The sequence below is a fragment of the Silurus meridionalis genome, chromosome 27 (assembly GCF_014805685.1).
Source record: "Silurus meridionalis isolate SWU-2019-XX chromosome 27, ASM1480568v1, whole genome shotgun sequence".
Lineage (NCBI taxonomy): Eukaryota > Metazoa > Chordata > Actinopteri > Siluriformes > Siluridae > Silurus > Silurus meridionalis.
The window spans coordinates 17,845,691-17,858,149 of NC_060910.1; the positions used below are offsets into that span (position 1 = coordinate 17,845,691).

Below are 12,459 nucleotides of genomic sequence, written 5' to 3' on the forward strand. Positions count from 1 at the left end.
ACACTTTTGTACATTAATTTAATGTATTGTGTTCGAGTGTCTGCTGTTTCCTACAGTATCAGTTGTTTATGTTCATGTTGATCAAAATATATTCTACTGGTTTCACCTGAATAGTTTTAACCCCCAAAACATCTCAGCATCAGTTCATTGTGTACGTCATTGAATGTAAAATGATTAAACCATTTGTCAGAATCTGTCATCTAAAATTTCTATCAAACTTTTGATTTGTAAATAAATAATATATTTAATCAGATAATGGTTTACTCTGTCAAGAGCCAGAAGATCTGTGTTTGTGTTTTACCGGTGCAGAGTTATTTAGCAACATAACAATCTATTCCGATTTTGAGCTCTTCAAGATAAGCAGTTGGTGCTCCTGAGGTTTTAAGGCATGTTTAAAAGGATGTACTTGGTATTGATCATGAGTTCAGATCTGAGCACCGTCAAGCTCCCAGTGTATAAATGAGATCATTTTAAGTCGGTCTGGATAAGGCCATTTGCCAAATGCCTTAAATGTAAAATGTTGCAAAATCAGCATGCTATTTATTAAGGGAAATTCTATAATTCTAATGAATGTTCCAGATAATTTTCAATGAGCAGTCTGACACCATAAATACATCTGACATCTATAATCAAAAACAAGAATACAGGCACAGTCTGAACATAAATAAATCTTTCATGTTTAAACTGGGAGCAAAGTAAAAACAAAGGTAAGAGAGGGATCACACAGTTAAATGATGCAATAGCTCTAATCTAATCGATCTAATGTTAAAACTTCTTATAAACTTGTAACACTGAGAAGTAACTTTAAACTGATAAATAATTGTTTGTGCACACAAGCCTGTGTGCCATCTAGTGGCCAATTAATGTAAGAACAACACACTGTTTTTAAGCATGTGATTATATGAGGTGTTGAAATACAGATAAACAAGTCTAAAACAGTTAAAAATATTTGTACATTTATTCATAAAGATTATAATATTTATATGCATGTTGGTTGCATGTCATTTTGCCAACATTACGGTAGTCAGTAGGTAATATTTATGAGGAACACTGATGCTCTGGGTGTTTAAAAATGCACAAATTATTCCTTTATGATTTTATATATATGTATACTATATGCAGCACTGATACTGAATTAAACAGCAGATTTAAATATGTTTGTTGTTAGACTTAGTTTATGGAGAGTATTTTATTTTGAACTGTATATAGAGGATCTGGATAAAGGGCAGAAACTACATTTCCCAGCAGCCACTGCACGTCCATTTTACACACCGCATTGTGCAATATACAGAATTACTGGCGGCGCTATTTTGTGTTTTGTGTATTTGTCCACACAGTCTTGTTTGTCTTTGCACTGTTTTCACACAATGCACCTTGTGTGGTGAGGACACTTACTAATCCTTAGCTCTGTGCTTTCTGTGATGTAGCTCCATGTTGTCGTGTGTAGCACCAGGGTTCTGGAGGAACGTTGTCTCATTTCACTGTGTACAGATATATATGGTTGAAATGACAATAAAAGCTTCTTGACTTGACTTCCATGTCACTAAACACAAACACCTGATTCCAATTTACTTCTGATTAGCACATTCACACACACACACACACACACACACAGACACACACACACAGCTTTATCAGCCAGAGCAGCAAAACTGATTTCAGGTTTGGTTCTTAACAAAAAATACACACTTTTATTAAAACTTTTTTATTTACAGAACTATATATATTATATATACACACACAACAACATTTAAAAACCAACATTTTTGACTTAATGTGCATCAGAGACACAAACAATTTGGTTTTGTTCATGAAAATATTCAAGGCAAATAATCGGTTATAATTATTTCAGCATTATACAGTAAACAGTAAGAAGATGAAGATGCTACATGACACTAGATAAACATTATTTTACATAGAATAAACAGGCTGAAGCGCTTCATAAAAAAATACCAGATTTCAGAAGGTCTCACAGGAAAACTTCACAGGAAATTAGTACTAAGCAGGTTCTTCCATCCAAACTGAAAAGCAAACACCAGCTTTCACAAATGCTTCATTAGAATTGATTAGGAGGATGTTGATGATCTCAGGCTGTGTGCAGTGACATCATCACCCATCTGATCCATATCCTGCTATTCATATCTCCTCAGTTCCACTGTTGTATTATGGATTATCTTCTGACTGCAGGTTGAAGTTTCTGTGGAGGAAGTGAATGGAGGTGAAACACAACACAAACCCTGAGGAAGATTTGGTACAACAGCAGGAGACCACAGATGAAGAACATTTATATTCCAGATTACAGTGTAAACATCATCATGTCTTACTCTCTCACTGCAGCAGGAACACACACTCTCACACTTTAGGAGTTAATGGAAAAGGAACCTCCTTCAGAGGCTGTAAAACATTCAAATCATCACAACGTGAAATCAAAACACTGCAGCACATAAACACTGTAGTGGATTTAAACATCATTTATGGATCATAAAGTTTCACTTACAGGCACTGGATAGAACAAGTCTGAATCCTGAAACACAGATGATGATCACACAGTTATTATTAAATCTGTGCTCTGTGTTTATTCAGAATCAGATTATTGTTTTTTTATTTAACAATTGAACTAAAAAATATGTGAAATATTCATTAAATCCTGTTTAAAAAATTACAAAGTTTGAATCTGGTCTCTGTGAACTTCATACCCGTCTCTTTTTCTCCTTTCATCAGAGTTTTTCTTCTTCCAGACCACAATTCCAGCAACAACAGCAACAAGAACAACGAGAGACACAACCACACCAACAATAATACCAATCTGTCCTCCATCTGATCCTCCATCTGATCCTCCATCTGATCCTCCACCTGAACCTCCATCTGATCCTCCATCTGATCCTCCATCTGTTAAATCATCACAGAGTGTTTATTATCTGCTGCATCAGTAAATCAGTGTTCACTCTGTAATTCTGTATTGTATCAGAACCTTCTGGTACTTCGAGCACCATCTCCTTCTCCAAGCTGCTGTGCTCAATCACACAGGTGTAGGTGTGTTTCTGCAGCTCCTTAGCTGAGACTTTCAGAATGCTCCTCTTCTGGAAGCTTCCATCCTGGTTGGTTAACGTCTCTCTGAGCTCCACGTCTTCATACACGTCCTCTCCGTCCTTCTTCCATTTAATATTCAGTGCTTTGGGGAAGAAACCTGTAGCATGACACACCACCTCTGGAGAAGACGAGTTTTTCTGGAACACAGATGCTGCAGGAGGAACTGCAGAAACACAGAGACATAAATATAATAAACCCTGTGAGATTTATTTATTTATAAATGACTCGAGAAAAGATTATTTGTAGAAAACTCTTTCTAAAAATGTAGGTTTTAGACTTCAAGTGAGCGATCAGTTGTAACTTCCTGCCTAATGCTACTATCAGTGTGTGTTGTAGTGAGGGAGTGTGTATTAGTGTGTACACTATCAGTGTGTGTGTTATTAGTGTGTACACTATCAGTGTGTGTGTTGTAGTGAGGGAGTGTGTATTAGTGTGTACACTATCAGTGTGTGTGTTATTAGTGTGTACACTGTCAGTGTGTCTGTTGTAGTGAGGGAGTGTGTTATTAGTGTGTACACTATCAGTGTGTGTGTTGTAGTGAGGGAGTGTGTATTAGTGTGTACACTATCAGTGTGTGTGTTGTAATGAGGGAGTGTGTTATTAGTGTGTACACTATCAGTGTGTGTGCTGTAATGAGGGAGTGTGTTATTAGTGTGTACACTATCAGTGTGTGTGTTGTAATGAGGAGTGTGTTATTAGTGTGTACACTATCAGTGTGTGTTGTAGTGAGGAGTGTGTATTAGTGTGTACACTATCAGTGTGTGTGTTGTAATGAGGGAGTGTGTTATTAGTGTGTACACTATCAGTGTGTGTGTTATTAGTGAGGGAGTGTGTTATTAGTGTGTACACTATCAGTGTGTGTGTTGTAGTGAGGAGTGTGTTATTAGTGTATACTATCAGTGTGTGTGTGTTGTAGTGAGGAGTGTGTTATTAGTGTGTACACTATCAGTGTGTGTGTTGTAGTGAGGAGTGTGTATTAGTGTGTACACTATCAGTGTGTGTGTTGTAATGAGGAGTGTGTTATTAGTGTGTACACTATCAGTGTGTGTTGTAGTGAGGAGTGTGTTATTAGTGTGTACACTATCAGTGTGTGTGTGTTGTAGTGAGGTGTGTTATTAGTGTGTACACTATCAGTGTGTGTGTTGTAGTGAGGAGTGTGTTATGATTGTGTACACTATCAGTGTGTGTGTTGTAGTGAGGGAGTGTATTATTAGTGTGTACACTATCTGTGTGTGTTGTAGTGAGGAAGTGTGTTATTAGTGTGTACACTATCAGTGTGTGTGTTGTAATGAGGAGTGTGTTATTAGTGTGTACACTATCAGTGTGTGTGTGTTGTAGTGAGGAGTGTGTTATTAGTGTGTACACTATCAGTGTGTGTGGTAGTGAGGAGTGTGTTATTAGTGTGTACACTATCAGTGTGTGTGTTGTAGTGAGGAGTGTGTTATTAGTGTGTACACTATCAGAGTGTGTGTTGTAGTGAGGAGTGTGTTATTAGTGTGTACACTATCAGTGTGTGTGTGTGTTGTAGTGAGGGTGTGTTATTAGTGTGTACACTATCAGTGTGTGTTGTAGTGAGGAGTGTGTTATTAGTGTGTACACTATCAGTGTGTGTGTTGTAGTGAGAGTGTGTTATTAGTGTGTACACTATCTGTGTGTGTTGTAGTGAGGTGTGTATTAGTGTGTACACTATCAGTGTGTGTTGTAATGAGGAGTGTGTTATTAGTGTGTACACTATCCGTGTGTGTGTTGTAGTGAGGAGTGTGTTATTAGTGTGTACACTATCAGTGTGTGTGTGTGTTGTAGTGAGGAGTGTGTTATTAGTGTGTACACTATCAGTGTGTGTGTTGTAGTGAGGGTGTGTTATGATTGTGTACACTATCAGTGTGTGTGTTGTAGTGAGGAGTGTATTATTAGTGTGTACACTATCAGTGTGTGTGTTGTAGTGAGGAAGTGTGTTATTAGTGTGTACACTATCAGTGTGTGTGTTGTAATGAGGAGTGTGTTATTAGTGTGTACACTATCAGTGTGTGTGTTGTAGTGAGGGTGTGTTATTAGTGTGTACACTATCAGTGTGTGTGTTGTAGTAAGGAGTGTGTTATTAGTGTACACTATCAGTGTGTGTTGTAGTGAGGAGTGTGTTATTAGTGTGTACACTATCAGTGTGTGTGTGTGTGTTGTAGTGAGGAGTGTGTATTAGTGTGTACACCATCAGTGTGTGTGTTATTAGTGTACACTATCAGTGTGTGTGTTATTAGTGTGTACACTATCAGTGTGTGTTGTAGTGAGGAGTGTGTTATTAGTGTACACTATCAGTGTGTGTGTTGTAGTGAGGAGTGTGTTATAAGTGTGTACACTATCAGTGTGTGTTGTAGTGAGGAGTGTGTTATTAGTGTGTACACTATCAGTGTGTGTGTTGTAGTGAGGTGTGTTATTAGTGTGTACACTATCAGTGTGTGTTGTAGTGAGGAGTGTGTTATTAGTGTGTACACTATCAGTGTGTGTGTTGTAGTGAGGAGTGTGTTATTAGTGTGTACACTATCAGTGTGTGTTGTAGTGAGGGTGTGTTATTAGTGTGTACACTATCAGTGTGTGTTGTAGTGAGGAGTGTGTTATTAGTGTGTACACTATCAGTGTGTGTTGTAGTGAGGAGTGTGTTATTAGTGTACACTATCAGTGTGTGTTGTAGTGAGGAGTGTGTTATTAGTGTGTACACTATCAGTGTGTGTTGTAGTGAGGAGTGTTATTAGTGTGTACACTATCAGTGTGTGTGTGTTGTAGTGAGGAGTGTGTTATTAGTGTACACTATCAGTGTGTGTTGTAGTGAGGAGTGTGTTATTAGTGTGTACACTATCAGGTGTGTGTTGTAGTGAGGAGTGTGTTATTAGTGTGTACACTATCAGTGTGTGTTGTAGTGAGGAGTGTGTTATTAGTGTGTACACTATCAGTGTGTGTGTTGTAGTGAGGGAGTGTGTTATTAGTGTGTACACTATCAGTGTGTTTTGTAGTGAGGGAGTGTGTTATTAGTGTGTACACTATCAGTGTGTGTGTGTTGTAGTGTGGAGTGTGTTATTAGTGTGTACACTATCAGTGTGTGTTGTAGTGAGGAGTGTGTTAGTGTGTACACTATCAGTGTGTGTTGTAGTGAGGGAGTGTGTTAGTGTGTACACTATCAGTGTGTGTTGTAGTGAGGGAGTGTGTTATTAGTGTGTACACTATCAGTGTGTGTGTGTTGTAGTGAGGAGTGTGTTATTAGTGTGTACACTATCAGTGTGTGTGTTGTAGTGAGGAGTGTGTTATTAGTGTGTACACTATCAGTGTGTGTGTTGTAGTGAGGAGTGTGTTATTAGTGTGTACACTATCAGTGTGTGTTGTAGTGAGGAGTGTGTTATTAGTGTACACTATCAGTGTGTGTTGTAGTGAGGAGTGTGTTATTAGTGTGTACACTATCAGTGTGTGTTGTAGTGAGGTGTGTTATTAGTGTACACTATCAGTGTGTGTGTTGTAGTGAGGAGTGTGTTATTAGTGTGTACACTATCAGGTGTGTGTTGTAGTGAGGAGTGTGTTATTAGTGTGTACACTATCAGTGTGTGTGTTGTAGTAAGGAGTGTGTTATTAGTGTGTACACTATCAGAGTGTGTGTTGTAGTGAGGGAGTGTGTTATTAGTGTGTACACTATCAGTGTGTGTGTTGTAATGAGGAGTGTGTTATTAGTGTGTACACTATAAGTGTGTGTGTGTTGTAGTGAGAGTGTGTTATTAGTGTGTACACTATCAGTGTGTGTTGTAGTGAGGAGTGTGTTATTAGTGTGTACACTATCAGTGTGTGTGTTGTAGTGAGGGAGTGTGTTATTAGTGTGTACACTATCAGTGTGTTTTGTAGTGAGGAGTGTGTTATTAGTGTGTACACTATCAGTGTGTGTGTGTTGTAGTGTGGAGTGTGTTATTAGTGTGTACACTATCAGTGTGTGTTGTAGTGAGGAGTGTGTTATTAGTGTACACTATCAGTGTGTGTTGTAGTGAGGGAGTGTGTTATTAGTGTGTACACTATCAGTGTGTGTTGTAGTGAGGGAGTGTGTTATTAGTGTGTACACTATCAGTGTGTGTGTTGTAGTGAGGAGTGTGTTATTAGTGTGTACACTATCAGTGTGTGTGTAGTGAGGAGTGTTATTAGTGTACACTATCAGTGTGTGTGTTGTAGTGAGGTGTGTTATTAGTGTGTACACTATCAGTGTGTGTGTTGTAGTGAGGGAGTGTGTTATTAGTGTGTACACTATCAGTGTGTGTTGTAGTGAGGAGTGTGTTATTAGTGTGTACACTATCAGTGTGTGTTGTAGTGAGGGAGTGTGTTATTAGTGTGTACACTATCAGTGTGTGTGTTGTAGTGAGGGAGTGTGTTATTAGTGTGTACACTATCAGAGTGTGTGTTGTAGTGAGGGAGTGTGTTATTAGTGTGTACACTATCAGTGTGTGTGTTGTAGTAAGGGAGTGTGTTATTAGTGTGTACACTATCAGAGTGTGTGTTGTAGTGAGGGAGTGTGTTATTAGTGTGTACACTATCAGTGTGTGTGTGTAGTGAGGAGTGTGTTATTAGTGTGTACACTATAAGTGTGTGTGTTGTAGTGAGGGAGTGTGTTATTAGTGTGTACACTATCAGTGTGTGTTGTAGTGAGGGAGTGTGTTATTAGTGTGTACACTATCAGTGTGTGTGTGTTGTAGTGAGGAGTGTGTTATTAGTGTGAACACTATCAGTGTGTGTGTGTTGTAGTGAGGAGTGTGTTATTAGTGTGTACACTATCAGTGTGTGTGTTGTAGTAATGAAGTGTGTGTATTAGTGTGTACACTATCAGAGTGTGTGTTGTAGTGAGGAGTGTGTTATTAGTGTGTACACTATCAGTGTGTGTGTTGTAGTGAGGTGTGTTATTAGTGTGTACACTATCAGAGTGTGTGTTGTAGTGAGGGTGTGTTATTAGTGTGTACACTATCAGTGTGTGTTGTAGTGAGGAGTCTGTTATTAGTGTGTACACTATCAGTGTGTGTGTTGTAGTGAGGAGTCTGTTATTAGTGTGTACACTATCAGTGTGTGTGTTGTAGTGAGGAGTGTGTTATTAGTGTGTACACTATCAGAGTGTGTGTTGTAGTGAGGAGTGTGTTATTAGTGTGTACACTATCAGTGTGTGTGTTGTGAGGAGTGTGTTATTAGTGTGTACACTATCAGTGTGTGTGTTGTAGTGAGGAGTGTGTTATTAGTGTGTACACTATCAGTGTGTGTGTTGTAGTGAGGAGTGTGTTATTAGTGTGTACACTATCAGAGTGTGTGTTGTAGTGAGGAGTGTGTTATTAGTGTGTACACTATCAGAGTGTGTGTTGTAGTGAGGAGTGTGTTATTAGTGTGTACACTATCAGTGTGTGTGTTGTAGTGAGGAGTGTGTTATTAGTGTACACTATCAGAGTGTGTGTTGTAGTGAGTGTGTTATTAGTGTGTACACTATCAGTGTGTGTGTTGTAGTGAGGAGTCTGTTATTAGTGTGTACACTATCAGTGTGTGTGTGTTGTAGTGAGGGTGTGTTATTAGTGTGTACACTATCAGTGTGTGTGTTGTAGTGAGGTGTGTTATTAGTGTGTACACTATCAGAGTGTGTGTTGTAGTGAGGAGTGTGTTATTAGTGTGTACACTATCAGTGTGTGTGTTGTAGTGAGGAGTGTGTTATTAGTGTGTACACTATCAGTGTGTGTGTTGTAGTGAGGAGTGTGTTATTAGTGTGTACACTATCAGTGTGTGTGTTGTAGTGAGGGAGTGTGTTATTAGTGTGTACACTATCAGAGTGTGTGTTGTAGTGAGGGAGTGTGTTATTAGTGTGTACACTATCAGTGTGTGTGTTGTAGTGAGGGAGTGTGTTATTAGTGTACACTATCAGAGTGTGTGTGTTGTAGTGAGTGTGTTATTAGTGTGTACACTATCAGTGTGTGTTGTAGTGAGGGAGTGTGTTATTAGTGTGTACACTATCAGTGTGTGTGTTGTAGTGAGGGAGTGTGTTATTAGTGTGTACACTATCAGTGTGTGTGTTGTAGTGAGGGAGTGTGTTATCACACACTTTTCCTCTCCAGAGTCTCTCTGCTGTAAGACACAAACTTCTTTATGCAGTTGATACACTCAGTCTCCAGAAAGTTCTTCCAGTATTTAGCCTTAGATCTTATAGGATCCCATCTGTTTATAAAGATCTCAACTTCATCATTAACTGCAGTCCAGCTTCCAGTGTTCAGATCCAGACTGAAGAAATCTTCTCCATCATAGCCGTACTGATCGTATCCTCTAGTGGTGCCGTCAACATCAATCTCACAGCCGTACATCCTCTGTAGTGTATGAATTCCTGCACACACACACACACACACACACACACACACACACACACACACACACACACAGATTTTTACTAGGCTCTGAGGTGTGGAAAGTGTGGATTTGGAAAAGCACATTAATAAACTGCAGCTCAGTGTGTGTAGTGATTGTTCTGAGAGTGCAGGTGCTGACAGTGAAGAAATGACTGGTATTAAATGAAGATAAGCTCCTGTAGGGTTCAGTAGTGCAGCAGGTAACATTGTTTCCTCACAGCTCTGGGGTTCTGGGTTCAGCTTGGATCAGATCTACATCAGATCTATATTTCTGGACATGTTTCTACATGTATCATACAGGACATTTCTGTATATGATACATGATACAGTCACTGGTGCTGAACGGACCTTAATCTTCAGCCTCTCAATACACACAGTGAACAATGTGATTCAAGGTGTGTGTGTGTGTGTGTGTGTGTGTGTGTGTGTGTGTGTGTGTGTGTGTTAGTCTTTAAAACTGTGTGTTTTTACCTTCAGTCTGTTTAGAGTCCTTCATCACATCACTCAGATAAACGTTTAAGGTTTCCTGATCATGCAGATGTTTCTGAGTCTCTCTCTCCCAGTAATGTGGATCATCTGCACTGATCTTCTGGATCCAATTTGTCTTTGGGATCATCTTCCTGATCTTGCTGTCATAGTACACAAACTGGTCTCCATCAAACAGACTGATAGCAGTGAACTCTGGGAAACATGGTCCTGGTGTGATTGCAGTGTTGAGATACTGCAGAACATGTGGCTCTGAAACAATGTAAATGATTTAATATTTACATAAAGTTAATGATAGGACATGCAGTTACTATAGAATATCACCTGCCATATTACTCTATACTTTCACAAGATAGCAGCTTAAAATACAGAATGATACTTTTTTTTTTTTTGAGGCCTGTAATAACGAAATGTCTGGCAACATTCGGCTGCTGCCAAAACCTTTCTAGAATCAGCACAGAAAAAATCCTATAACAGACCCATTACCTCAAACAGATCATTCATATCATCATCATCAGGCTCAAAGTGTGAAACAGGGTCATGAGGAATCTTTTTCACCCATGAACTGGTCACCACAGAGTCCTGAACTAAACCCCATTACTCCCATTAAAATGAACTGGTTTACTGTTTAATGTCTAACACAAGATCTAAACATTACTGCAACTTTGGATGGAATTAAATGTGATGTTTTTAAAGGCTGCTAAAACAATTCTACAATAAATATGTGTTAAAAAGGTTTCATATATTATGTGTGAGAACTTTTCTGTAATTGGATAAGAAATTTTGTCCTTTTGATTTTGGTAAAAGTCTTCTGATGTTCCTACATGTATTTATGTAGAAAGAGCAGTGAACACGGTGACTCTTTACCAACATGTGTGTGATAACTGCTTTGACAAAAACCTTTAAGATCACTTAAAATTGTTATTTTAATACTGACAAAATCACAGCAACTGACTTTTTGGAGAAATCGTTCATAAAGATCCTCAGAATGTTAAAGACTCGTAGTGACACAGATATTAACGCATTTCACCTTTATTTCTTAACTTCAGTACTTTAGCACATAATGAGCACTGCGAGATTAATAATCAGCAGTGTTGGGCAGAAATGCAGTTACTTTTGACTGTAACTAATACTGTAATGCTTTTAAAAATAAAGTAACTCCGTTACCGTATGGTGCATTTGTGGGTTACTTCTATAAAATGAATGAATTTGGGCTGAAGTGTAGACTACAGTGTAACCTGTTTACAGCAGAGACGCATTGTAGGGTTGGTGGATGAACCACTGTAAACACGAAGAAGACGCACTGTGGGCGTGTCTCCGTTTATTCAGGTCTGTGCAGCAGTAATGGCGAGTCGAGGCGAGAGCAAGACGAGTTTCTCAAAGTGAAAATAGGCTTATTATTTCACTTTAGTTAAGCATAAAGACAAAAACTTTTTAGTCAAGTGTAACTGTGTCTTTCTGGTTCGAACGTCGTATAAACCGCTCTCTCTCCAGAAACTCCATGCCTCGATGAAGCTAGTAGCTATGCGCTAACCTGGTGTTCTGTTCTACATTGTTGATAGTTTTCATACTTCAGCTGTGAAAGGAACATGTTTAAGAGCTCAACACAACAGCAGAAGCCACTTTAGTTTTTGATTGTGAATATATTATTCAGCTTGTTTTGTTCTTTATTTCAGAAATGCTTGTGATATATTCAGTTTGTGCTGCTCTGACTTTAATATAATAGTGTTTAAAAATGACTCTGTGTTTAATTCAGTTTTGTGTTTGTAGACTATAAAACATAAAAGGGCATTAATGTGAACATTAAAGAAGGTTCTTTTAAAAAAGTAAATAAAAAGTTACTTTTAACAGTAACGCATTACTTTTCAACAAAGTAAGTGAGTTACTTTTTGAATGAAGTAACTAGTAACTGTTACTATTTCTCAGTAACTAGCACAACACTGGTAATCACACATTCATAACTTTTTACATCACATTATACATCATACATAACATTTACATAAATACACTTTTAGACGAGCTGATATTTAAACTTACCTGCTGAGGAGAGATGGAGAAAAGCGATGAAGAAAAGCAGAACCGCCATAAACACACTTTATATAGAAATAAAAACTAATTATTCTTCTTATATTAGTATCATTATTGCTGGTAGAAGTATATCTATTTTAGTAGTTCGAGTCAATACTGAGTTCAGTCTTTTACTGTTGCCTTCGTGTTCTGTCGAAACCGGTTACTTCCCCAAATACCTCAAAGTATCATCACAAGCTTTATCCAGTCAGAATCCGTTCCCTTTTTTCTACCTAAAACCAAAGTGTTCCACATTTAAACACTCATTAAACAGTTTCTTTTCCTCATTTTTTTAAATTATTTCTATTTATAGTGTCTCTGGTTTTAGAGTGAATGTGAAACATGATTAAAAACTGCTCTGGTGATGAAGCAAATGAGACACGTCCAGACTCTGGAAAACAAGCTGGATGACCTCAGGGCACGGTGG

The 12,459-nt window shown here is 38.3% G+C and overlaps 1 protein-coding gene and 1 long non-coding RNA gene across 3 annotated transcripts; one reads left to right on the forward strand and one right to left on the reverse strand.

The window, feature by feature from the left end:
* The first annotated feature begins 1,616 nt into the window (after nt 1–1,616).
* Nucleotides 1,617–2,917, forward strand: LOC124380996. 2 transcript variants are annotated; one of them, XR_006924757.1, is made up of 3 exons: nt 1,617–1,662; nt 2,188–2,303; nt 2,722–2,917. It is a non-coding gene; the product is annotated as an uncharacterized LOC124380996 (long non-coding RNA). The 2 variants fall into 2 exon arrangements; XR_006924756.1 differs by lacking the exon at nt 1,617–1,662 and having other exon boundaries at nt 2,178–2,303.
* Nucleotides 2,054–12,161, reverse strand: LOC124380954 (patr class I histocompatibility antigen, CH28 alpha chain-like). Its single transcript, XM_046842299.1, has 8 exons — nt 12,003–12,161; nt 9,951–10,217; nt 9,182–9,457; nt 2,972–3,253; nt 2,697–2,889; nt 2,498–2,524; nt 2,325–2,394; nt 2,054–2,197 (listed from the first exon to the last, which is right to left on the reverse strand). The coding sequence occupies exons 1-7, from the start codon at nt 12,049–12,051 to the stop codon at nt 2,388–2,390; spliced, it is 1,101 nt and encodes a 366-aa protein (XP_046698255.1). The 5' UTR covers nt 12,052–12,161; the 3' UTR covers nt 2,054–2,197; nt 2,325–2,387.
* Nucleotides 12,162–12,459: the final 298 nt, after the last annotated feature.